At 40.9% G+C, this 27876-nt stretch overlaps 2 protein-coding genes across 2 annotated transcripts in view; both read left to right on the top strand.

Annotated features, from left to right (window-relative positions):
- Window positions 1-2289, top strand: part of PSMD14 (proteasome 26S subunit, non-ATPase 14) — a 109757-nt gene extending 107468 nt beyond the window's left edge. Inside the window, 1 exon segment of the mRNA XM_036746781.1 lies at window positions 1861-2289. Coding sequence (XP_036602676.1) covers window positions 1861-1959 — 99 coding nt within the window. The 3' untranslated portion in view covers window positions 1960-2289.
- Window positions 2290-7663: 5374 nt separating this feature from the next.
- Window positions 7664-17745, top strand: TBR1 (T-box brain transcription factor 1). Its single transcript, XM_036742561.1, has 6 exons — window positions 7664-8407; window positions 9044-9198; window positions 9550-9671; window positions 10355-10513; window positions 11638-11699; window positions 15121-17745. The coding sequence occupies exons 1-6, from the start codon at window positions 7716-7718 to the stop codon at window positions 15968-15970; spliced, it is 2040 nt and encodes a 679-aa protein (XP_036598456.1). The 5' UTR covers window positions 7664-7715; the 3' UTR covers window positions 15971-17745.
- Window positions 17746-27876: the final 10131 nt, after the last annotated feature.

Raw genomic sequence — 27876 nt, forward strand, 5'->3', positions numbered from 1 at the left:
TAATGAGACTGTTTTTTAAAGAACATTGATTACTTTTTTTTCCATTCCATGGAACATGGTTATCATATTGCTGATGTTGGCAGAATCCCGCTATTTCAGATGCAAGACACTAAGCTGTCTTTGCTTTCAGCCATCCTACCATATGCTGTGATCCCATCACATCTCACAAGCTATGTAGGTTTGGGCCAGGACCATTCTTGGATGGGAAATCTCTAAGAAACACCCAGCTGCCACAAGAATGTAGTGTAGATGACTGAGGAAAGGATGTTACCAGTTTAGAGCCAGTTATCCCAGTAAAACACTAAGGGCAAAGTTCATCTTTAAATGTAACAAATGAAGATCCCATTATGCCCTAAATATTCTTTTATCCTTAAAAAAGTAGTGGGAAAAATAATCAAATAAGCCTTTCTTATACCTCCTATTTTCTATATATTTTGGTCATATATAGTGTTATCTTTTGCTACATACATGGTATGTAATTTTGTTTTTTGAGTTTTGGGTATACCTGAAATATAGTTACTAATTTTTGTGGGATTAGGAATTCTTATCTGCAGCTTGTAGATAATTTTCCAAGTACTCAAAAATTATTTTTGCTACAGGATATAAAATACTTGTAGTATTTGAGGGCATTTTTCACTTTCCATTGTTTTCACTGAAAAATACATTGTAACTTCTTTGTACTTGATCCATTAATGTTGGGTTTTCTTTTCCATTTAGTGGGAAAAGGAAGTAGCTAATTAAAATAAGTGAAATGAGAAAAATTGGCACTTTTTATGCTCATAAGGATCATCCAAAAGATCTTAGTATTTCAATTTTGGCCTCTTCTCCATGAGGAAAAAAAAAAAAAAAACAAACAACAAAAAAAACTTCTATTCTGTTTCTTTCGCAAGTCTGTCTTTCTGCTTCAGCTTGTATGTTTTAATTCTCTCCAGAGTTATTGAACAAAATACATTATTTGTGGTTTATCCATTTGAAATTGCTGGTTGCTTTTTGTGAGAATTCAGTGTATGAATAACCTCAGGGTCTTGAACAAACAGCTTATGAAGGATAGCCAAGTAATTATTCCACCGATGAGCAACTGTATAAAGTTGAGAGTCTTGGGTATTACTGCAACACCTATTAAGCATTGTTTTAATTAAAGATTTGTTTACTGTGTCCATTATACACCATCTTTTTCAGAGCTTTTTATTCAATTGCAAACTGCATATTTGGGCAAAAACATTGATGGTTTTTGCCTAAATTCCCTTAGCCTTTATAAAAATGTAAAAAAGAAAAATTCTCCCGTCTTAGGGTAATAAATTTTTTCTAGCAACAAAATTTAGCCAAGTAGCCTTATCAATACTTCTTATTTATGAAATTGCTTAAAATTGGTATTTAGACTCTCTCAACTTGAGTAAATTTCAGTGCAAAGATCTCTTTTCCAAATTAGTCAAAAAGGCATATTGAACAAGTTTTATTAAAATGATGCTGGATTTCATTGATCCTCCCTTTCTTTAGGCACATATCTCTTTCGTATGTTGTTGTTAAAAGATTCACTCAGTTATATGTGTATAACAGAGGAGAAGTCCTTTTTTCCCAAATGAACAAAGAGTATATAGAATTTATTATTGTACATTTCAAAACCAAATTGTGGTAGAATGTAATAACAGTGATGATATAAACTAATATGCTATCTTGGAAATTGAATTAAACCCAATAAATAGTATGAGTTGAAGTTGTAAGTTTTATAAAATTATATGCGTAGCACAGTTTATTTCAATCTTTGCATTTGCATTATTACCCATTACTGAAATGTAAACCAAAACAATTCTACTTTTCTCTCATGCTAATATCATTTTTTTTCTTTCGTTTTGCTTTTAGGACCCAAAGCGTCATTTGGAAGAACATGTGGATGTACTTATGACCTCAAATATTGTCCAGTGTTTAGCAGCTATGTTGGATACCGTTGTATTCAAATAAAAAACAGCAGAAAATCATTAGTGATACTTTCAGTGTATATTCGTCTATTGTTTCTAACGCTCACAATCAGTCAACTGCCGAAGGTGTATTTGGTTAAATGGAAGACATCTGGCATCATTTCCAGTCCAAGAGCAGCACTGTAACACCTTTGGGTCTCTGTTGTGCAATTACTTCTGTTTCTTTAGGTCAGGATCTTTGCAGATTCCGAAGTAGTATAAGAATACATCAAAGTGGACAAATTTTATTAAGTTACCATTTAATATTTGAAGAAATCAGTAGTACATATATATTTTGATTGTTGCTACATAATAAAAATACATTTACAATCTATCTAATCTCCTGAGGTCTTTTTTGGCACTGAGTGGAATTGACAGTATTACATTTGACAACACTCTAGGAAGCTCATACAGATGAGATGTGTTTTCCTTTGCATTTTGAAGCTCTTATAACACATAAAACATCAGTGTGATAACAAAACTTCACAAATGAAAAATGGTTGCCATTAGTTTGCAGCTCTCACATGTAACCCAGAAAAAGAATGTACATTAACATTTTGTTCAAGGCATTCAAGAACAGGTGAAATTCCATGTTGAAGATTTTATTAACCTAGCATATATTATGCTTTCAAGACTTAGATGAAATAAATGTTATGAAGGGGAAGAGAAATGGGTTTTCAGGTTGTTGTTTTTTAAGCACAACTGACTTAGAATGACACTTTTGAACCCAGAAAGGCTCCTACAAAATTGACCCCTATGAATTCTTTAAGATTCTCAGGTTAGGCACTCGCAGATGAAATCGTAGTGCCTTCCAAGCATTAAACGGTAGTAGAATGTTACCGAAATATGGCCCTCCCTCTAAAATCAGCTTCCAACTTGAGATGGTCATCATTATCATTAAGCATTTTGTTCCTCATTGTGTGCTTAGCACTGCACTGAATACCAAAGGTCTTTTGGTAAGTTGCTTAACCATTTAGAGCCACAGTTTTTTCATCTGTCTAATGGAATAATAATACTTGCACTATCTACGGGAAAGCAGTCTTGAGTGTATACAAGACTGGCTTTGGAGCCAGGAAGACCTGTATTCAAATCCTACCTCTTGTACATACTAGCTGTGACATCAGGCAAGTCATTTAAACTCTAAATATCCCAGTTATCTCTCTATTCATTAGTCAACTTGACTAAACTGATTGGTGGAGACCGAGTTTCCAAACTGGGAGTTCCTTACATGGAAAAAATTTCCAGTCTGGACAAAACAAAAAAAAAAACCTACCTTGCCATAGGGTTGTGAGAAATGCTTTTTTAAATCATAAAGCATTATGTAAAGAGAAGCTCAAATAGAGCTTGGCAAAAGTGGTTCTTAAATAGCTCATTATGTAATGTCTAGGCAAATATTGAACTATCCCTTCCCAAAAAGTTATTGGTAAAGCTACCAAGCTCCTATAATCCTAGTAAGTCTGACAAGACAGTTTCTTGGATGAGCATGTTTTCTAGTGTTTCAGGAAAGTTTTAGTTATTTTTGAAGTTTAAATAGAGAAGTTACATGAATGAAGCTTTAGGATAAAATTAGGAATTTAAGCTTTTCTGTGAGCCTTTAGGTAGCCAGGTATCAATCTAAGTTTAAGTGAAAACCAACTCAATTTCAAATATACCTAAATGACATTTTTTGTAGTCCCCGAATACTTTTGCTTTTGCCTTGGCTTACTCTGCTTTCCCAAAAATAATAAAGATAAACGATTTTTTGTATATGGAGTGGCATCACATAACCTACCTCCTGTTAGAAAGCATGGGGAAATGGATAGAGTATCAACATGATTTGGGTCCTAAAGGGGTGAATATGTTCATACTGAGTGCCCGAATTGAGATGGGAACCTAATGTAGCACTGACTGGAATTAGGAGACACCTTGATTCCCATCCTACCTTGTATAATTTGGGCAGGTGCCTTAACCTTTGAACCTCATGTCTTCATCTGTAAAATCAGGATAATACTTGTAGGGCCTATTTCACAGGATCCAGTGAGATGACATTATTATGTAAAGCACTTTGTAAACCATAAAAGTGTTACTTTAAATGTCAGCTGCTATGGGAATGTAACAGGGAGCAGGTATATAGCACTCAGATTCACCGTATCAGGAAAAAATGGCTTTTTTGCCTTATGTAGCTAGAATAAGCCTGAATGTAAAAAATATTCCAGTCCAGTATGTGTATTCTAAAACATCTTTTTTTCCCCCAGATAATGGTATGGTAGCTTATAAAATGATCCAGTGAATTTGTTTTGTTTTGTTTTTTTCTTAACGAATTCACATGGGGCTTTAAACTGAATTCCTTTTTAAAAATTATTAACTCTTAATTTAATCCTTAGGGGGTCCAAGAAGTTTGAAAAGCCTTTCCCAGTCCTTCTTGCTTTTTATATTTCCCTATTTCTTTTAACCACTCAGCACTTCTGCTGACCCTCACCTCCAACCCTCACTTCCCAGGCAAACTGTTCCCTAACATAGACCTTGCTAAAATCATAGTAAAATCAAAACTCCGGTTTTCCTAGTAGACGGTTTTGAATTCAGATTACTCAAACTCTAGTTCAAAGCACTTTCCCTCCTGAAGCTGCTGCTAAATTAGAGAGGCCTTCTGACAAATAGCTGTTCCAGTAATGCAAAGAAGATACATCTAAAAAAACAAACTACAGTGTGTATACAGCTTTCTTTCCCAAAGGAAAACGCTACCTCCAGTGTCTTGATTTTTCTTACTGTATATAGTTCTTGGGTAAACCATATTCAGAGAACCAAGTTTGGTGCTGGTAACTATAAAGCAGAGAAACAAATTTCTCTATATACATTTAATTAAGACAGATTCAGCAGTGCCGAGTGCCCCTTCCCCAGCCTCACACCTCACCCAGATTTTTCCTTCAGCCTTCAAAATCAAATCCCAGCACCAACCTCTAGAGAATGTTCGAAGGGGAGTACAAAGGAAGATTATTTCTGTACTTAGAATCAGAGGAAACCTCAGGTACCTAGACTAGTCTAGTCCTCTACAGATAAAGAGGCCTAGATTTGTCCCAGGTAAAGGAGAGCTGAGATATTAACCTGGGGCCATCTGACTTCCAAATCCAATATTCTTTCTACCTGTAGACTTTCAGTTTTAGTTCTCTTACTTCTCTAGACTCTGACTAGTTCTCCCTCCCTTCCCCACCTCCCACGAATATATTTTTTCTTTTCCAAAAGAGGCATCCAAGGGAGTCGTGCGTTTGAGAGGCCTATGGAAAATAAACTAGGGGACACTCAACATCCTTTTCTCTTGCTACAGTTAAATCCCAAAGATCTCAGAAAGACTAGGGCACTGGCATGAAACAAGCCCAATCAGATGTTTCACTTTTACTTATTGGAGGGGAAACTTTGCCGCTTTTTTCCCCTTCTAGAAAATTCTCTCTCCCTGGGACTGGGTAGCCTTGGAATGCATGGGCAGACCTCGAGTGTGTTCGCCTCTCCCCACTCCTCATCCCTTTACCCCAGTTGGTAGCCTTTGCAGCCTGTGGCCCTCCCCATTACATACTTAACACGTGGCACAAAGTGTTGTGGGTTGACCACCTTGGGAAGACTAGATTGTAACCATTGTGCCCAGAGCTCATAAAGTTAAGGACCCTGGTTGACCCCTCCCCTTATATCACTATCACTCCAATGCTACAACTGTGGTCTCCCAGTTATGGCTGATCCTGGCTACCAAGGAAGTGTTGCTCCTGCAAAGCTGAGCTCGCCCTGCCTGCAGAACAGGAGTTCTGGGGAGGCAGCTTGGCTGAGCTATCGTCTCCCTCCCCGAAACACTGGCAGGCAAGAAGCGAGTACCCCCTCCCAACCCACCGCCAGGAGCCCTTCCAGGCGCTGTTTCGTTACCCATCCCCGGCCTAGCTTCCCTCCCTCTGCCCAGGTGGGTGACTCCTCCTCTCAGGCTGAGGGCAGGAGGGAAGCCCGCTCTATCTCAGCCACCGCGCTGCAGTCGCTGCGGGCAGCAGAACAATGAGGCGGAGTGAAGAGAGGAGAAAAAAGGGTGGGAGGTGCGCGCACGTCAGTTCGAGCGCACTTTGCGCTGGCTTCCAGGGCACTGGCGCACCTGCTGGTGGACAGAACTGAGCGTCCACTCGAGGGGGAGTTCACAGACCTGTCTGGGCTGAGCCTCGATGTTCAAGTTGCGGCACCTCCTCTCCCTTTTCACCCACCGCACACAGCCTGGCGAAGAAAACGGCAGGAGGGCGGGGTTGAGGGTGCATTCTACAGTGGAGAAGCAGGTTTGATCAAATTCTCTCCCGCTATGCCCGTTCCCCCGAGCCAGAGAGCGCTGGGCTTCTGTCTTTTAATCTAACTATGACAGTGATTTGGGAATAATCTTATTCCCCCTACACACCGAGGTCGCTTCAGGCCTTGTTCTAATTACTATTCGAAAACCCCTTTAAATTAGGGGTTTCTTCCCCCTCCTTTTAAAAAATTAAATGTGGGTTAATTTTCTCTCTAGATCTAATCTCCCTCTCCCCTCACCCCCCCCCCCCCCGCTTAGTAGTGATCATAGTTTTGACACTACTTCCATTTTGTGTCCACTGCTTCTGACCATTGTACTTACAAAGGGAACCATCCCCTTTTCCCAGCGTTGCTTCTTATCTAGTGGCCACGCCAGGGGACCTCCAATGGCAAGAAATGCAGAAGCCTGAACACCACTTCAGTTAGATGCTCCTCAGATAATCTGCATTCAAGCACGAGGATAAAATATTTATTTACTAAAGAACCCGTAAACATCACTGCAGATACATTAAGGCATTTCAGCTCAACAGCTTATTATTATTTCAAAGCCTAAAAATGAGATCATATATTGTCACTGTATCTGTAGTCAACCAAGAAACGAACCCTTCCCAAAGTGGGTGGGTTGCTTACTGTGGTTGCCCACTCCGTCCGTCCCCTCCCACATCACACTCACTCTCCCCACCACGACCACTCCGAGCAGCGGCTAATTCTTGAAAAGAAAGTGGCGGGGGGGAGGGGGGGTAAATAATAGTGAAGGGCAAAAGACACACATGACCCATTCACAAAGGGCTAACTCAGGTATTGTGTACTTTTTTATTAGCTGGAAAAGACAAATTCTGGAACTTTTACAGGGTTAGTTGAGGCCACCGGCTCGTGGTTTGTATACTTTGCACTTTGAAAATGGTTACATTCAACTGAATATTTGGCTCATTCAAAACTGAAAAGTCTCCCAACATCGAATCCCCTCCCCCGTCCCTCCACCCAAAAGAAGGGAGGGGGTTGGAAAATGTTTAGTAAATGGCAAGTCTTTTGAATTTTCCTAACGCAGTGGTCACAAAGCTTAAAGGTGACACAACAATGATCACGTAGAACCAACACATACTTCCCCCCCCCCCCATTTTGCCCACAATAAAATCATCTCCTTCAAATTGCCATGATCATCGCGACCAGGAGCCAGGTGATTATCCTAATTAATGTCTATCTAATTAAATTACTGTCAGCAGTTAACCAATGGCAGGAGCCGTTTCATCGGTTGCACAGGCAGCAAGATCAAAAGTGAGCCTTTTCTGATTGCTGCATAGTGTCAATTGGCCAATCTCTTCTCCCAGGGAAAAAAAAAAGTAAATCAAACCTTTGAGAAGCATTTGCTGGTTGAAGTGCTTTCCGTCTAGTGAGGGGGTCTGTGGATTTCTAGTTTATGATAAATAGCACTTTAAAAACCAGGGAAGGGAGGGCGATTGCTCTGGTTCTAGAGCTATGCAGCTGGAGCACTGTCTTTCTCCTTCTATCATGCTCTCCAAGAAATTTCTCAATGTGAGCAGCAGTTACCCACATTCAGGCGGATCTGAGCTTGTCTTGCATGATCATCCCATTATCTCGACCACTGACAACCTGGAGAGAAGTTCACCTTTGAAAAAAATTACCAGGGGGATGACGAATCAGTCAGATACAGACAATTTTCCTGACTCCAAGGACTCACCAGGGGACGTCCAGAGAAGTAAACTCTCTCCTGTCTTGGACGGGGTCTCTGAGCTTCGTCACAGTTTCGATGGATCTGCTGCAGATCGCTATCTCCTCTCTCAGTCCAGCCAGCCCCAGTCCGCTGCCACTGCTCCCAGTACCATGTTCCCTTACCCCAGCCAGCATGGACCCGCGCACCCTGCCTTCTCTATCGGCAGCCCCAGTCGCTACATGGCACACCACCCCGTGATCACCAATGGAGCTTACAACAGCCTCTTGTCCAATTCTTCGCCACAGGGCTATCCAGCGGCGGGTTATCCTTACCCTCAACAGTATGGGCACTCTTACCAAGGAGCGCCTTTCTATCAGTTCTCCTCTACTCAACCGGGACTGGTGCCCGGCAAAGCTCAGGTCTACTTGTGCAACAGACCACTCTGGCTGAAATTTCATCGACATCAAACAGAGATGATCATCACCAAACAGGGAAGGTAAAAGCTACATTCGTTGCTGCTGCTACTGTTACTGCTGATGCTGCTCTTACAGCCGCTGCCTGCTGGGCAAGCGGACAGTCCTCATAATGGTGGCTGCTGGGGCAGAGAGGGTGGGGGGTATCGGAATTGGAGGGGTATGCACCCCTATTTTCTTGGCTTTCAAAAAAGATAGTGGAGGCATCTAAGTGTGTGTGTGGGGTGACAACCCCGAGGGCAAAGGTGAGATTTAGAACAAAGATCTGACATGCCAGGGTTGAAGATGAGAAAGGGCCGTTTGGGCACGGGCACCTGGAGAAGGATGAATTCTTCTCCTGAGCCGGTGTGGGTCCTTTCTTGCCTCTCTCCTCCGGGGAGAGAGGAAAGGTCTGCCGCTCATGCCACTCCAAGACACCTGACTCCCCCTACACTCATTCCCCAGGTCCCTTACGAATTTTTTTTTTCCTCTTTCGCATGGCCCTTTTTTTTAACCCGGAAAGCTATGCTACCATAGCAAGTTTTGCCTTTGCTTCTGGGGCATTGTTTGGTTTTTTTTTTTTTTTTTGGTTTTGCATAAAATCTTTAACATTAATGGTTCTTTCTTCCGTTATCTTCTTCTTCCTCTTCCTCTTCCCTCCCTCCTTTTAATTTAAATAGGCGCATGTTTCCTTTTTTAAGTTTTAACATTTCTGGTCTGGATCCCACGGCTCATTACAATATTTTTGTGGATGTAATTTTGGCGGACCCCAATCACTGGAGATTTCAAGGAGGGAAATGGGTTCCTTGCGGCAAAGCGGACACCAATGTACAAGGCAAGTTCTTCCAATTAACACTTTTTTCTGACACATATTTAGGTGAGAATGATTAATTAAAGCCTTTGTGGACTGGCTCGAGCGACTTTAAAAACGATTGGCCAATTTATTTTAAAGAAAAGGAGACGAGGAAAGAGGGTAAAGAGAAAGGAAAGAGGGGGAGTAGTTTATGCAGAAGCTATTTTAATCATTTACAGCTAATAAAAAGAGTGCCTCCTGAAAACTCCCATCTAATATGATTTACTGACTCAAGGTGTGTGTGTGTGCGCTTGTGTATGCATGTGTGTTCTTGAATGCGGTGTCAGGGAGTGGGGGTGTGCATGTGTAAGCAATGTGTGTTTGTTTCTCTAGGAAACCGGGTCTATATGCATCCCGATTCCCCCAATACAGGGGCTCATTGGATGCGCCAAGAAATCTCTTTTGGGAAATTAAAACTTACAAACAACAAAGGAGCTTCAAACAACAATGGCCAGGTCAGTGAAACACACACACACACACACACACACACACACACACACACACACACACACACACACACACACAGCCCTCGCACATTCCAATCCCTATGCTCCCCTAGCTCTTAAAATCAACCAGAAAGAAAAACGAATAGTACTGCCTAATTCATACACTAAATTATCCCTTCCCCACCCTCCTCCTCACCTTTGCCTACAATCAGGACGCTTTCCCCCCTTTTTTGGAAATACAAGGATTTGGTGTTTTTCTGTCTTTTAAAATTTCATTTCAATCCACCAAAATGACATGAACAAAGAAACATGGATAAATCCTCCCTTCTTACCCTGCATCCTCCCAGCTTCCTAAATACAAATATCCAATTGATTTGTTTCTGAAAGGAGAACCGGATTTTTGCAGGTTGGGTTTGAGATTTGACCCTACTTCAGGGGGGAAAAGGAGATGGTCTGAGGGGTGGATGGTTCGGGTCACATTTTCCTGAGGATGATCTAGTTGGAACTCTTCTGACAGCTGTGAGATGGTGAGGTCTTATCCCTAGTTACCAGACTAGCGAGGAGAGGCAAGTGCTGAAAAATACATAATATGCTTCATACGGCGTACACGCTCGCACACGCACACACTCACATAACAGGCACAGTGTTTTAACTTGCCGCTGGGTCTCTCCCCTTTTCTCTCCGCTCGACAGATGGTGGTTTTACAGTCTTTGCACAAGTACCAGCCCCGCTTGCATGTGGTGGAAGTGAACGAAGATGGTACTGAGGATACCAACCAGCCAGGGAGGGTCCAGACTTTCACCTTCCCGGAGACACAGTTCATAGCGGTCACCGCCTACCAAAACACAGATGTAACTGGGCTTGTACATTCTACTTGAGGCAGGCATCACCCCCAGTTCCGGCGGCAGCAGCAGCAGCAGCAGCAGCAATCGCAGCCACAGCATTTAGCTATAGCAGGAGAGGCCGGATGTGCGCCCTCCAAAAATTTGCAGGCAGGAGGAGAATACGATTGTTTATTGCCTCTGACTTCGGGGACTGGTTTTGGTACTTACGTGGTATCCAGGATTTCTGGCAGCCTTAATTCGGGGAGTTAGAATTTGGTCTGTAAACGAGAACAGAAAAAAAGCTGTTCCCTCAATTTCTCTCCCTTTACAAAACAAGCAGATTTCCCCCCTGCATTTTCATTCTTGGCAAGCGCCACCGTTATCATAGAAAATCAAAACGCCTATGAAACGGTTTCCTAGGTGGGCAGGACTGATGTCTAAATCGAACAAAAATCAGCACCCTGGGAGACTGAGGAAACATTCACACACACATACAATACACAGAGGCATGTGAAAACTATATTGAAACATGTTATGGGGGTGGGGGTGGGGGATACTCTGAAGGGAATCAACGCCACTGGTCAATCTGGCATTTTTAAAAGCAAGTTTTTAAAAGCTGGCAATAGCTGCTGTTGTCTGGGATGGGGGTGATGATGCTTTTTAAATATACTAAAACTTTTTTTTATTAGTAGGTACTTTCATTTAAGTGAAACTTGAATTAAATGTGTAAGAGGAATTTTCTCTTATGTGCAGCTGCTATTCCAAACTCATCACATAGTCTTTTAAAATGTCGCCAAAAGATTTCAAATATTCAACATCTGGTCATAACTTCAATGTCTCTGGAAATACTTTTGTCTGAAAAATATATTGCTTTAAACATGCATTTGTGACATATGCATATATATTTAAAATTCTATAAACGTAGAGCAGGAACGAACTAAAAAGCATGCATTTAATTTGGGCCTTTCGTTTAAGTGTATTTACTACTAATTCAAACTTTCCCTTTCCCATTACCCTCCCTATCCCAAGTGTTTAAATAAGGGAAGCCGTGCATCTAATGAAATTATTCCTGTAATAATTGACTGATTATACATTCTCAAAAGTACAATTTCTCTGGCTTGGCAAATAAACATTGATCTTTTTCTTCTCAGATTACGCAATTGAAAATAGATCACAACCCCTTCGCAAAGGGCTTTCGGGATAACTATGACACGTAAGTAAATTTGCTTCTCTGTTATTTCACTTTTCCGGGTCACATTAGTAAGTGGAACGCTTATCAGTTTATAAAACTTAGAATTGTCAAATCAAAAGCTTTCAGGAGCTGAAGTGTATAAGGACGAGGTTGTGGTAGTTCTTTTTTCTTTCCTCTCCTTTTTGTTTGTCCTATCCATATTTGCAGGGGTTTTCTTAAATTGGTTATATTTTGGTATGGTCCAGGTGTTTTGAATTTCTATCTTTAGCTTTTATCTGAATTGAGATGTTGTTCAGTTGGTATTGGTACTTTGGCTTGGTTGGCGGAAGATAGCTTTGCCTCTGGGTGCAGTCCTGTTGTGTGTGTGGCTGCAGATGCTTAGCTCAGATTGTCTGTATCTGAAGCCTTTCCGGGATTCTGCCCGAAACTGCACGTTGCTTTGGCAGTTGTGAGAGTTTTATTGGCATATGTGACATATTATTTACCCACTTTAAGGTTTCCTGTAATAGCATTTCCTGTGCATTATTGTGGACTAAATAAAAATGTGTAGCAGTCTAACAGCTAATGTGATGAACTGCTTGCTTTAGCAGTTTCAGTTGGGGGGAAGATGTGATGCGGTCTTTGGTGCACATTTAAATGGCGTCAAAAGGAAGTAATTTTCCCCTAAATTTTTACTTTCTGGATGTGACTTAGAAACTTGTGTTTATTCTTTTCCCTTCTCTTTCCCCCTTTCATATTTGTCCCTCTTGTCTTGTTTAATTTTTCCTTCTTTGGGGGCAAAATTTCAGTTTCAGTTCTTTCTGAGCTCACTCTGTATCAGAGCTTTAGTCTAGGGGATCAGGCTTCGTGGCTCAAGGTTTGGATGGTGGTGGATAATGAATTCTAAATCTAGATTTCAAAGAAGTGTGGGGATTCCCCCTATTTTTTCCTTGACCATATAAGGGAAAGACACAAGTCTTAATTAGATGGCTTGCTCTCAGTGCCTGGGATACTGCCACGAAGTTGTAGCCGCCCTCTGCGTAGGATCAGATTAAATTTGTAGGGAAAAAAAGAAACAGAGCTGCAGCTTCATTTCCAGCTTCGGGCAGATGCCACCATTCCTTAAACCCCTAAACCCAATCTGTACTTGAACTGCTTCTACTGTGAGAAGCAGTTTAGGAAACTGTGGGCCTAGAGGAGAGTGATTGATAGTGATACACATTGCTTCTTCATTTTTTCCTTTAAAAAAGCCCAGCAGAAGCATCATTCTTCTATCATAAATATTATTCCAAAGTAAATATACTCCCCCCTATTCATGCCCCCACTTCCTAAAGTGGGAATCATTGGACATTGTTTGCAAAGGGTTTTAGCTAAAATATAGAAGATAGGTAAATCCAGAATGTGTTGGTGACCAGGGATATTGGAGGAGAGACCTTTAGAATCCTAGCTTTTTAAAATGTTATTAACATCTGTTTGAATGCATTTAGTGTTGCAAATGGGCCCAGGATTCCCAAGGGCTTCAGACCTAGCTAAACTGTCAGTGAATGGTTAAACTAACTTTTGGCAATACTGTTTCTGTATTTTAGTAAATATAGAAGATAGGCGTAGTTGCTTATTTGTGTTCCTTTCCAGCCCCCTTATTTCTAATTTTTGAAATACAACTAAATTTCAAGACAGAAATTAAATGCATTGAGTATCCAGAGCAGAGGAGCCCTTTTATCTCTTAATGCTCCTTCCTCTCCCCAACTCCTAATGGGCTAAATGTTGTAGAAATCTGTTTTAAAAGGAACTTGTTTGGAACTTCATCTTTCTTTTCCCCACTTTGATTTTAAAATCAGTTGATGTGTACTATGAAAAGGTATTTTTCACAACTATACAATTTTTCCTGAGCAAAAAACAAAACAAAACATTGCTTTCCTTCCTTCCTCCTCCCTTGTACTCACATTCTGAATATTCCCTTGAATTACTTATTGTTTGTTGAAGGCAGAGCTCTGAAAAATCAGATTTCAATTTAGGTGCTTTCTTTGGAGGATTCAGCAGTTATTTTATGACCAATAAGATCCTCTCCCTCAAATGGGACTGAGATATGAAAGTATTCTCTTTTAACTACCCCAACCCCCAACTGCTTTAAAGATGGATTGATGAGCATTTTAGGGTTCCTGCATTAGTTAACTGAAAGGGGAGGATTTTTGTTGATTTGTAGGTGGATACATTCCTATTCATCTAACAGCCTTTTTCTCTCTCAAATAATCTCTAATGAGGTTCTATTAGCCTAAAGGCCTAGGCCTATTCTCTAACAAAAGTCATTCATGCCACTGTAGGCCGGCACAGCAGCTGCCAATGACCCAAGCCTACCAGTTAAAGCCTTTTGGGATTGCCTGGGGACAAGTGGATAGCAAAAGGTTTCAGCCTCAATTTTTTGACAGCCAGATTCAAGGCTCCTAACTGTGTGAGATGGAAGGCCAGGAAGAAGAAGAAGGAGTGGGGGATGATGGGCAAGGGAAATATTTTTCTTTGTAGAAACTTTCAATAATTTCCCTCTCATAGTTTCATAATTCTCTCTGCAAGTAATGATTACTTTTTATTTGTTTTGGTGGGTGCAGAGGGTAAAGAGAAAGCAATAGAAGACTGAAGAGTGCCTCCAAGATATTCTAGCAGTAATCTCATACTCTGGAGGTTGGCTGGAGCCTGTTCCTTCAATAATCCCTAGAGGAGGCACGCACACTTATATTTCTTATATTATTGATACAAGAAAAAGAAGAGATGAGAGTGTGCATGCCTTTGAATTCTAAGAAGGTATGAATGACTTTCTAAGGAACTTATTGAAAGTGACAGAAAGGGTGGGAGGAGAGTGATAAAAAAAAAAGAGAGAGAGGAAGAAGTAGAGAGAAAGGAGAGCCTTTGTTTAAAATATCTCTCAAAAACCTTGGGAAGTATCCCCAGAGTGTAGAAACCTCTTGACCACACAGAGAAGGCCTGTTAATCCCCATCAGCCAGGCTGTGTGAATATGCATAAATATGTTTTGACCAAACAAAGGGCGAGTGAAGACCTTCAATTAGCTTCCTCCGCCTTTGAATTGCATATTTTGGAAGGATCGTACGACGTGACAAAGAGACCGAGAGAAGGGGGACAAGGTAGTATTAGTTTTGTACTCCTGCGCCTTCCTTTTGCCCATGCACACAGACCTTTTCCCTTCCTTTTGGGTCAGTGATTTCCTAGGATGGGGATGAAGGGATCTGTGACCTCCCTTGCCCTTCTCACCTCCACGTCTCCATAGGGGATGGCTTCTTGAAATTGGGCACGGCCACAGAAGGGATGTATACTTATGTGTGTGGGGGACGGGGGGAGGGAGGAGGTTAGAGTTCCTTCTCTTTCCCTGACCCTGGGGCCCTCTTCCTCCTCTTCTTCCATGGACACTGCGTGCCATTCCTCCCGTTTCTTTCTGTCTCTCCCTCCTGATAGGATCTACACGGGCTGCGATATGGACCGCCTGACTCCTTCGCCCAACGACTCTCCCCGCTCGCAGATAGTGCCGGGGGCCCGTTATGCAATGGCCGGCTCCTTCCTTCAGGACCAGTTCGTAAGCAACTACGCCAAGGCGCGCTTCCACCCGGGGGCCGGGGCCGGCCCAGGCCCAGGCACAGACCGCAGCGTGCCGCACACCAATGGGCTCCTGTCGCCCCAGCAGGCCGAGGACCCTGGGGCCCCGTCACCCCAGCGCTGGTTCGTCACGCCAGCCAACAACCGGCTGGACTTCGCCGCCTCGGCCTACGACACGGCCACTGACTTCGCAGGCAACGCGGCCACCTTGCTCTCATATGCCGCAGCGGGCGTCAAGGCTCTCCCGCTTCAGGCTGCAGGCTGCACTGGCCGGCCCCTGGGCTACTACGCAGACCCGTCGGGCTGGGGGGCCCGCAGCCCTCCGCAGTACTGCAGTAAGTCCAGCTCCATGCTTTCGTGTTGGCCCAACAGTGCAGCGGCCGCCGCTCGCATGGCCAGCAGCAACCCCTACCTAGGCGAGGAGGCGGAGAGCCTGGCTACTGAGCGCTCCCCTTTGCCCCCGGGTTCCGAGGACTCCAAGCCCAAAGACTTATCCGACTCCAGCTGGATCGAAACCCCTTCGTCCATTAAGTCCATCGACTCCACTGATTCTGGGATTTACGAGCAGGCCAAGAGGAGGCGTATCTCGCCGTCTGACACGCCCGTGTCCGAGAGCTCCTCTCCCCTCAAGAGCGAAGTGTTGACCCAAAGGGACTGTGAGAAGAACTGCGCCAAGGACATAGGCTACTACGGCTTCTACTCTCACAGCTAGACTTGCCACCCAGCAGCACCGCCTAGGCCCCGCTACAGCCCCAAGACTCCCTTTCATCTCCCCCCAAGGCCAGACCCCGACACAACTTTCTTCTTCCCTTTCCTCTTCCACTCACTACAACCCCACCTTCCGCATCTCGTGCATTTTCTTTGGGCCCTACCATTGCCGTCTTAAGTGAATAAATACAGGTCTCCGAGTGTGTTTTTAACCTTTTTTTTTCTTCCCACAGCAACCTCTGCAGTTAGCATACTGATTTTCAAAATTAGTTGTAAACCTTTTGCCCCTTTAAATGTCCCTGTCTTTCTTCCCTTCCAAGAAGTTGTTCTTATCGAAGTCTCTACCCTGCCTTCTCTTCTCTCCCCTTCTTTGGCCCACTACTTGTTTCCGCCCTTTTACTTGTAATGAAATCCTTCACCTTTGGGAGATCTGGACAGTCCTTGGTTTTGCCAGGCAAAAGCCAAGCAAGTGCTATAGGAATGCAGCAATTCCAATCCTTTCCACGCCTTTCCCCACCCTTACCCTCATTAATAAGTAGGACGCCTGACTCTAGAACCTGGAGCCCATACAGCGCCTCCTTCCTTATCCATGAATGGATGGATGGATGGTAGGGATGTTAATAATTTTAGTGGAACAAAGCCTGTGAAATGTCTGTACATAGTGTTAATTTATTGTAACGAATGGCTAGTTTTTATTCTTATTGTGAAGGCACAAAACCAGTTCATGCTTAACTTTATTTATTTATTTTCCTTGAGAGATGGTTAACTATATTCTAGAGGCTCTGGTAATGTAAAAAGACCAAGAACTATGGCAATGAGTAATGGGTTTCTCACTTCTCTGCAATCCCTCGCATGGAATAATTTATTCTGTGCCCCTTAAGTGCACACAGCTAAGGAGTGCCTACTCACCCTAACTCCTATAAAGAATGCGAATCTGTTTTATAGGAAAGTTAATTAAATGGCATGATGCCTCCAAAAAAGCAAAGTTAACTGAATTTGTAAGTTTTTTTTCCACTTCCTAAATCGAATAGCTCGACATCAGCAATATTATTTTGCCTTATTTGTTTTTCCCAAAGTGCCAAATCCATTACTGGTCTGTGCAGGTGCCAAATATGCTGACAAACTGTTTCCGAATTTCTCTTCAGTTTTCTCCCTCTTTATATGCTGTAAATCTTTGTAATGAATACTCTAAAATGATATAGATGATTGAATTGTTGGTAACTATAGTGTAGTCCAGTGAAGATGAATCGTGTGAGTTGTATATTTTACTGCATTTTAGTTTTGAAAATGATTTTTCCCTCTAACCTAGAAAACAGCTGAAATCTGACTTCCTTGGAAAAACACTAGCATTGGTGCGAGTAAGACTGATTTTTTTTTCCTCTTGTAAGTCTTGTTACATTTGACAAGGAACATTAATCCCCCTGGAAGTAGATTAGTAGGATTTCGAATGTTGTGTAGCAAACTTATACAATTTTTTTGGTATTTTAAATTATTACGTGAAATATGCATAATAATACACAATATTCAATCTAGATTCCAGTCCATGGGGGGGGATTTTCCTAATAGCAATTCAGGGTCTAAACGTGTGTATATTTTTGACTCTTCTGTAAATCTAATGTTGTGATTTTTATATTTGTTATGTTTTGTCTGTGAACTGAATAATTTATACAAGTACAAGCTCCACTGAGAAATGTTTTGTTTTTGCTCGTTTGTATCGTCTGTGTATAACAAGTAAAAATAAATCTGCTAAAACTTTAACATGGTGTTTTAAAGCAGCTTACCGTTTGAAGAAAATTACTATAGGTTACTATAGGTGATTAATTTTAAATGATCAGGCAAAATCTCAACCAGCCATGGGACATCTAGCTATAATTTGAGCTGTCTCCCCCTCCCCCAGGACCAATAACGACTCAATTCTCCTATCCTTTTTATTTGCGAATATTTTATTCTAAATTTCTCATCATATTCCTTTACTTTTTTTTTTCTTTTCAGAAAAGAGTATGTCTCTCCCCCCAACCCCCATCTTTTCAAACTGACGTTTACAAATTCTGAGACAAAGCAAGCAGAAGGAGACGTTTTAAAATCAGGGGTTGACTTTAAAATTCAGAGAGGAAAAGGGAAAAAGGGATGGGAATGTGCTGGCGTATGCGTGTGTATGTACGTATGTATGCATGCATGTGAGTATACATGCATGTGTATATAGAGTGGATGAAGTTAATTAAAAAAAAGGCCTGCTAAAGTAGTATTGAGACAAGCTTTAGGTAGTAGATACCAATCATTGTCTTTCACTAACTCATGGTGTCTGAGGCAAAAGTACTAATTTGGGGGGGGAGGGAAGACCCAGAAAATGCCTGAAGCACTGAGCCTACTTTTAAAAAAGTGCTCTTGATCTGTACCCAGGGTAGAAAGGTCGTTAAAAACCAATCAGTTTATGTTGAGAAGTGTCTGAGAGTGCTTAGCGGTCAAGTGGAAAACTAAATCGGTGCCCACTTGAGTCTCAAGCCTTCTGTTCTCTCAGGGTAACTAATATATAAATGGCAATATCCAACCGTACGGGTAGGGCAGAGGAAGAGGAATACAGTTAGGTCTCCGCTAGAGGTCTTGCGGAGATTTGCCCATAGTCAGATCTAGGAAAACGCCTCTCATTGTGCAGGTTGATTGCCACTCGTTTTGGAAGTAAAGTGCTAAGAATCCACCCAGTCTCGAAACTTTTGTCTAACTGGGTAATCCCATGTTTCTGATATCATGTTTTTCCAGTGTCTTGAAGGTTATAATTTTCCCCCTTAAGTTTGACAGATATAAAGAAGACTAAAAAGTACCAAATACAAGAAGACATTGATTCCCAAGTACAGCTCGTTTGCCTTCCCTGGACAATTCAACTACCACTAGACGGCGCTCCGTGGAGTTTTGTTTTGTCTTACAGAGCAAAACTGCTATTTCTGATTTTTTTTTCCTTTGTCCCCCACTGCTTCACCCCCTTAAATCCCAAACAAGAAGTGCACAAATTACAGCTCATATTTAACAAGTAGAGCTCCTCACGTAAGAATTCACTTTTTTTTTTTTTAATGTAACTCAATCCCGTTTGTCCCCAATTCCCGTGTGAATCTTTTGGAGTCAGACACAGAGGAGGTACCTTCGCAGTTGTAAGTAAAAGTGGTGGATTGTCTTCGAAACTCGACGGTAATTGCTTGTTGTTGGTTGAGGTTGTTTTGCTTTGCTTTGGGGTTGTTGCTTTTATTTCTTTTTTGAGGGAGTCGAACTGTAGTGCACCGCGTGATGGGGGTGAGTGTGTTCCCGCGCGCGCTTTGCGGTCTGGTTTGCGCGCGTTTCGTGGCCTCTTCCGCCTCAAGTGGCAAAAGCCACCACAGCGAGTAAAAACAGTCCGCTCATTGTGCGTAAATGAGCCTCTCGGAGACAGGGATAGATTTTCACAGGAACGAAGTGCCTTGTACCGAAAGACGAGCCTTTGCTGATATTAGGAAGTACTTTTAAAAAAATGGGTAGGTCGTTTCCCTTGCAGGCTCTGCCACCATCTGCTGTGTGGACTGAGTCAGCGTGAGGTAAATTTGCAGCTCCTTGCTCTTCCCTAGGCAGTACGCTTTTCTTTCTTTTTCAAAGCAGTAATCATTTTCTCAACGCTTCCAGGAAGGGTTCGGTGTCTTTCTTGTAAAGTGATACTGTCAGATGTGTCTGAGAAGCCGCTGCTGTACAAGGAAGCCCAGAGTTTGTACGAGGCAAGGGAGTCTGCGTGTGCGAGGGTTAGGGGTGGAATGCAACTTTCCGTTCCTTTTGCTTAGGATTCATCCTACTTTTGCTTAGGGCGAGATCGGGGGTAGGCTCTGGAGTCAAGGCTCAGGCATATACTGTGTACCATGAAGTTTTCTTTCTTTTTCTTTTAAGTATGGCACGAGCTATTCGGAATGCAGTTGAAGGACCTGGCATCAAAATTCTGGTTCTCCCACTGCCAGTGGGACTTTGGTCAAAAACTTCCGGTCGAAAGGCCTCAGTTTCCTCATCCGTAAAATGAGAGCATAGTAAGATGACCCGGTAACAGGAAAGAGTCTTGGCTTTGGAGTTAGAGGACTTGAATTCAAATTCTGCCTCTCTTCCTTGGGTAAATCGCTTAATCTCACTACACCTTTGTTTCCTAAACTGTTTAAAAAAAAAAGCGAGCTGGACTAGATCAGGGATTCTTAACCTGGGATACATGATCTTCTTAAAAATTTTTGGGATAACTTTATTCAACATAATTGGTTTCCTTTATAATCCCCATGCATTTTTATTTTATGCATTTAAAAACATTCTTCTGAGAAGTCCATTGGCTTCAACAGATTGCCAAAGAGGTCAGTGACAATGCAAAAGAAAAAAAAATGTTAAGAACTGGGGACTAGATGACCTCCAAGTTCTTTTTCAGGTCGAAATATTTTGAACTCACAGCTTAGGAAGGAAACCCCCAAATTTTCCAGAATCATTTTATCTTATCTCCGCTTTGCTTCCTCTTTCCACCCACCCTCAAAAGGGCTATAAACCCCCAAACAGGAGAGCCCTGATTCTCCAGTTTCAAGCTCAGACTGGGGGACTGGGTTTTAGCTGGTAGGAAGAGGCCCAGGTGCAAAGGTTTTAGGCACGGGAGTGATGAGTCTGGGGAGGAGGAGAGGAGCCATTGGCGAGCCAGTCACTGGGGTTCCAGACCAAGTGGCTAAGAGATAGTCCTGCTGGGAGGCAGTGGGTTCAGTCCCATCCCATTACCTTCTTTCCCCTCCACCTCCTGTATCCCCACTTGCTCCCTGCAACGTGGCATAGGTCATGGTCCTGTTTTTGCTCAGCCCGGGCCTGGGGGCTTCTGAGAGAATACATTTTTGAAGAAGAGTAGGATATTAGGGTTCGTCCTAGGCCTCAGTACGCGGGCTTGTGCGCCTCGTGATTTCTATATTTGTTCTGGGGGTGGTGGTGGGGGCGGCCGGGTTGTAGCATTTGCACGTGAGGACAGAGCCTTTTTTTTTTTCTTCAGGCAGAGCCGCCAGTTCGGCGTCTAGGCGCAGCTAGATGCGCAGTGCTGGGAGCCTGTGGGTGGTGTCATCCCCTTAGTGGGACTTCAGACTGGAGCGGAGGGCTTCTGGAGACCCAAGCGGCTTAAATCGAAAAGTGGGCTGAAGCTTTTCTCCAGAGCCCGTGACAGAACCTTGTCCTCTTAATGCAGAGATACTTCAGAGTAGGAGAAAGAAAGGTCTGGGACAGGGATCAAGGGTTAGGGGCGAGGGGAGAGGGAACTTAAGTCTTTTTAGGGTTCCCCGGGGTCAGCGCTAAAGGAGGGATTCCAGTCCCTTGAGTGTGATCCAAGATCCTCCAGTTTCTGATTCCCACTTTCCCCTCCCATGTAGGTGGATTTAAACAAAATAATATAGATGCCTTATTTTTACTGGACGTTTAAAATGCACCTATCATCTATGACATTGAATTTTAAAAGATTTAAATGGTATCCTGATGGGATAATCAAGAAAAATTTATGAGGATGAAGCTAATTCTAACAGTAGAATTTAAGACACTTGCATTGTACTTAGGGGTGTGCCCACGTGTGCGCATATAATCCTTAGCTGGTGTTCAGCTGGTACCTTAGGTGTGGTGACTTTTTTGGGGATGAGGAATTTTGTAGCAAAACAACGGAAGACTTCCGCTCTGAGGCCTCTCATTAGATAAAGTAGACAAGGAAGTAGATATATGAAACGCAAACCAGATAAATACAAAGGGCATAAAGAACTAGGGGAACACTCATGTATTTATGTACATGTGAACATGTACATCTGTATATGTGTATATTTAAATAAGGCACATGTTTAAAATCAACTTGTTAGGAAGCAGACCATTTTAAAGTTTCCCAAAGAGGAACCCTGTCTCCCTGCATTTTACTCATTCTTGTTTTTTTAATCACACTGGCTCTAGTGAAATTTATCATTTGAAAAAAGAGATTAGAAGAACCATTTCACCCCTATACCAATGAAAGCTGAGGGAGGAAAATGTGTCTGAGATGTTGAGAAAAAAAAGTAAGAGAATCTTTTCCTCTTTCTCCCTAACCCTTTTTCGCCCCCCACCCCCACCCCACTGAATCTGTTGTGATGGTTGTTTAAGCAAGATCTATTTTTGGACATCTGCTGGCACACTTAGGTTCTTGAGATGGTTCATATAGGTTGCGAAAGTTGAAGACAAACTAGGTAAGGAGTTTGCTTATTGCTATTGTACTGGATTTAATTTCAGCTGCTTTGGGATGTGTGTATCTTCATGGCTCCCGTCTTCAGCTTGTGTAACAATAGGTTGCAACATATTTTTAAATGTATTCACTTAAAAGAAAACCCCACTGCTTTCCCAATAAAGTAAACCTGATGGTGTACAAATCCCCGGTCTCTCTGAGCTGATTATATCCGCCTTGCATGTATTTTACACCCACAGTATGGTTTGCAGCAGTGTACAAGGCATGGCATGAGGAACTTGATTTGAATAGTTCCTTTAAAGCAATGGCTTAATAATCCGTCCAGTGATAGCTCTCCCTCTTACTATGCTAACTCTGAAATAAATATGTAATCTAATGCAAGAAGCATGGCATTTAGAAGACCCTTGCTGATAATATTTAATTTAATAAACGTGCTAACTGTGACATTATTAATGCCACATCCAACAAAATACAGAGATCTATACAGAGGCTTGTACCACAAGCTGATTCAGGTTATTTGACCTATTGCAAAACGGTAGTGTCCTTGTAAATATTACCTGCAATTTTAAAGGTAGATTTTAAAAAGCTTTTTTTGGGGGGGGGGTCTTGGATTCCTGCTTTTTTATAATTTCTGCATGCTAGTGCAAATATCCTCAGTATCAGACATTTTTGTGAGGAAGAACAGAGAATTTTCACAGGGAAAGCATTATCAGGTAGAGACAAATACTTCAGGTCTCCATCTCTGGCAATTTTAACACAGTCTACTAACTTGAAACCAATTGCTAGTGAGGAAAGAAAGAATATAGGGGTAATTGATGGGTAAGGGAGGCAATGGTTCTATGGTTCCATGACTTTTCCCAAATTTAACTAAATGACAAATTAAATGAAAACCCCTGCGGGGAAAAATACTTTCTTGCTTATCTTTGATAGAGTGAGCCTAAGTTGTCTCAGAACCTTTTGTTAGCAAACATACCGCTGTTGGAAGAAGGCCTTTAATTGCAAACCTCTGATTTCGAGATCTTGAATTTTTAAAAAAGTATGTGAAATATGTTTTTAAAATATAGGTACATTTTAGCAGTATTTATTCTTAAACTGTAAGTGCTCCTTCCTCTCAATATCTTCCCCACCTACACACACACACACAGACACACACACAAACACACACGCATACAAAGTTGCATTTGGTTCCTTTTATAATTACTTGTGTGAAAGAAAAAAAAACACTTTGAAATCTTAAGAAAAAAATTCAGATGCCCTTTTTTTTGGCCTTGGTTAATTCAGTTTCATCTTAAAAGTTCAAATTTAGCAGAGCACATGTTCCCCCTGATCATGCCAAGTGTGATTAAAAACTAGTTGGGAAATAAAGCCTTTATAAACAAGAGAGCCCTACGCTGCCCTGCATTGTACTATATACCATACATGCCATACCACTTGGATAGTTGAAGTGACGATACTTGGCTACAGATTGTGGGTACACATCGGGCCTACACACACTAACAGAAATACACTTCAGTTTCAGATGTGTGCATTTGAATGTATGATTCTTTAATTATGGGTACTAGAACGTACAAACACCAATATATATTCATTCATTAGATTTCTTAGAATTCTAGGAAAAAATTGCTTTTAGATTACCAGCAAGTATCTCCTCACTTATGTTTATAGTATATAGTATTTTCTATGATTACATCTAACATATGCAGTCACAGAACATCTCCCCCTTTGTAATGTAACTGAATTGTGGGTGTTTTTGGAATCAAAGCATTCTAAATCTATATGTATAAAATTTTAATTATGGTATCAGGTGCTTTTTAAGAAAAAGTTCAGTTGCCTCCTATTTTTGTAGACAAAATGAGTATTTGGATCTTTACTTCAGTATAGGCTAGCTGCAGCTAATGTTGATATTTTATGATAGTTCTTTCTGTTTAGATTTCCCATTTAGATTTCTGTTATTTTGCATGGCCTACTCTATTGGAATTTACTGAAGTCAGAGTAGTTTTTGCTACGTCATAAATGTGTAGCACAAGGCAGTTAATGCTTTGATAGTTACAGTCAGTTTATAAATTAAATGCATAAAAATTATTTTACTTATATTTTCTCCAATAACATTAGGACTTGTTACTCACATAACACCTTCTTTGAAGAACCAGAAGCTCTTTACAAAATCCAATTTTTTACATAACTTTTAATTCTGTTTGGTATTATCTATGATTTTTTCACATCTTAAGCCTTTCTTTTGCTTTCAATCTTTATTTGCTGTTTTTCAGTGACTTTGTTTTTAATAACTCTCTAACCTCACTCACCTTTGAAATGTGCTCTATTTTTTGCTCGCATTCTGTTGTATTCCTTTGAAGAAAGTCAAAGGAAGCATACTGACTTCCTCCAACAAATTTGTTCATTCCTCCTCCAATTCTGCTGTTTCCCTCAACAAACTATATACTTGTTTAACCCTTGTTGACTCCTTTGCCAACAGTTCTTTTATATCTACTACTTCTCAAATCACTTCCTTATTCTTTTTCCTGACCCCTATCCTTTATACAGTTCACCTCTAATTTCTTAATCTATTGTATTTTAGGTCCAAATTTTAATAATATTGGCCAAACTTCATTTCCATACTTTCTGAAGAAACATCAGTTACAATGTATCCAATATGTATGCTTGGGCCCACCTTTCTATTTATTGTCTTATTACCTTTCCACACATTTTTGTAACCTATCCCTTACCCTAAGTTCACTTTTCCCTCTCATTTAGTTTTTTCTATTTGTTAAAGAATAACTAAATATTTTTCTCTTCCTAAAGGTGCTATTTGTCTATTATATTGTTTTTTTTCTACTCTTCTTTATACCCAGCATTCTTGGCATACATGTGGCATACATCTTTTGTCTCCCCTCTCTTTTGATACTCAGAGAGTATCTTTCAAAGGTTCCTTTGATCCCTTTCAACACTGCTTTCTCATTTGCATTAACATTAAAATCACTCTTACTAAAATCAACAATGACCTTCACTTAGCCAAATTGAAGAGTCTTATTAAGCACTTATCCTTGCTTCTGGCTGCCATTTTCAACTCTAATTAGCACTTTGATTCTGCAACTCTATCCTCTCCTTTATCACCTCCTCAGCTTTCTTTTTATACATCTTCCTTACCTAGTCACTTTTGTTTCTCATGGATATCCCTCAGGGATTGGTGTCTCTGATTCCATCTTAAGCCTTCCCAGAAAGGTTTCATTTTAGGAAACAGAGTGCATGGAAATTCAGGTGTGGGAATGACCATCTACTACCTTCTTGGTGTGTGTGTATATGTATATATATTCATATATACATATACACACACACACATATATATGTATATATGTGTGTATGTATGTATATGTATATATACATACACATAAATACATATGTATATGTATGTGTGCATATGTGTATGTGCATCGATATACATACATATGTATGTGTGTATATATACACACATAAAACACACCTATACACACTACATGACTACTTTCATTCACTTGATTGTATTTCCCGAATGATTCAGGAATACTTAAGAGCTAGAAGGGCACATGGAGACCATCTAATGTAGCCCCTGACTTTCATAGATGACAAAACTGAAGGCTAGAGAAAAAGGGAAGTATATTTGCCAAAGGGCACATAGGCATTAAATGCCAAAAAGTTTTTGAACTCAGGTCTTTTGAGCTTCTCTCTTGGAAAGGTGAGTCTCCCCACTCCCCCTGCCCCTGCCTTTTTTAAACTTTTTTCTTTCATGCACCACTTCATACTAGCCCATGTTTTCCTGGCAAAACTTGACTCAACTTAAAATATCATGATGATTAGGATAGATTCCCTCATTTTAGTATTCCTTAGAGTTCTTAAACTGTTTGGCTTCCCGTATTTTCATCCCTAGTGTTTGACAAATGGTAAGCATTTAATAAATGCTGTTGATTCATTAGCTTTCATTCATTCATTAGTACATGTCATTTTATTGCTTGATGAAAGGCAAAGAGGTTACAACCCTCGAAAAGACTATAATATAATTGAACACATGGGCTCTTAGGCTTGCTTTCCAAGGTGGCAGAAGGTAGAGTTTTATAGTTATAGAAGCAGATGTACTATCACTCTGAAGTCTCATACTAACCAAAGGCATATTTATATGCCCTTTCTCCTCATGCCCACAAAAAATAAAGAGCAGATCTAAGAATCCACAATTCAAGATTTGCAGATCAGGAGATCCACTTCACTTGTATCATTCTGTTTTCTATATTAAAATTCCAGTTCTTGTTTGGACCCTTAAAGCTCCACAGGATTATAGTCTTTATCATAACTGGTTCTCACAGTTCTTTTTGCTCTGCAGGCATCTCTCAAAATAGCACATTAGATTATAGTATGGTGATTGTGGGGAACAAGAGGATGAGGCCAAGAAAAGCAAAAGGGAGAGTTTGGTGATTCTTTAAATTCTTCTTCACTAAGTTATTGCCTGAATTCTCTCGTTGGCTCTGTCCCTGAAACAAAACTCTTTAGGAGTTGAAATTCAAAGAATAAAGCTGAAATTAACTGCACCAGCCATTACCATTACCTTTCTATCTGTGGAAATAATCTACTCTGGTTTAGCTTTAGTATGGAGTCTTAGCATTGAATTTTAACCCCTTGATATACAATGTCCTATACTGTTTTTGTGCTTAATGTTATACCATGGAAAATTTGAAAACCATCAAATATCATCACACCTTACAAGTTTATAAGTAATTTAAATGGGAAGGTATAGTTGTTAACTTGTTGAAACGGTATGGTAAATAATCTGGCAAGTCTGCTTTGAAAATACAAAATAGAAGCCTGATAATTGATAGTATAGAGGAAAAAAACCCACCTTACTAATAATAAGGAAATCTGGGTTCTAGATTGGCTGTATTACTAATTAGCGGCCTGACATTGGACAAGTCTTTATAATTATATTTTCACTTTGATCTAACTCTGATAAGCCAGGATTGAACTAATTCAAGGGGGAACAGCATTTTTACAGCCTAAAATAGTCTTAGTTTCCCTTATTTCCTTGACTCAAAATTTTCTTCTAGGAAGGGAGAATTAAATATTTTTAAAATGAAGCATAAGTCACTTTCCCCTTAATTATCTTCTCTGTGATTTGGTTTTAAGAACGTTTCTTGCCCACTTTAAACAAAGCAACAAAATACAGATTGTACCCTGATTGTTTTAGGGACCACTCTCCCAATTCACCCTAATCTCAGTTAAGATTTTCAGTAAGTTCTTATTAGCTCTTACGGTTGTCTTCCATAGTGGCAGAGGTAGGGGATGTTGAGCTGAAGTGTGAGGCATTACCTATTAGAATTTTCTTTCCATTGTGGTTTGAGGACTTTTGACCTTCAGAGCTTCTTGTTTTAGTTAATATTTTGACTTATCAGAATCCTTTTAGACATTTCATAGGAATACATTATTTATACCAAGCGTACTATGTTATTTCAAGTCATGGTCTGCATTTACCTTGGGAAATATGGAGTCCATTTCTATTAGTTCCGTACTTGAGTGATGACCGTCACCTTTCATCTCCCCCTGTTAAGTATCAGTTTTGGATACAAGTAGAATCTCCTCTGAGATCTCCACCAGCTAACAAGGATTTTAGCTGCCACTGTTGCAAATGAAGAAGCTACATGATATATATATATATATACTTTGGTTCCTGGGGAACACTTGTTAGT

The sequence above is a fragment of the Trichosurus vulpecula genome, chromosome 2 (assembly GCF_011100635.1).
Source record: "Trichosurus vulpecula isolate mTriVul1 chromosome 2, mTriVul1.pri, whole genome shotgun sequence".
Taxonomy (NCBI): Eukaryota; Metazoa; Chordata; class Mammalia; order Diprotodontia; family Phalangeridae; genus Trichosurus; species Trichosurus vulpecula.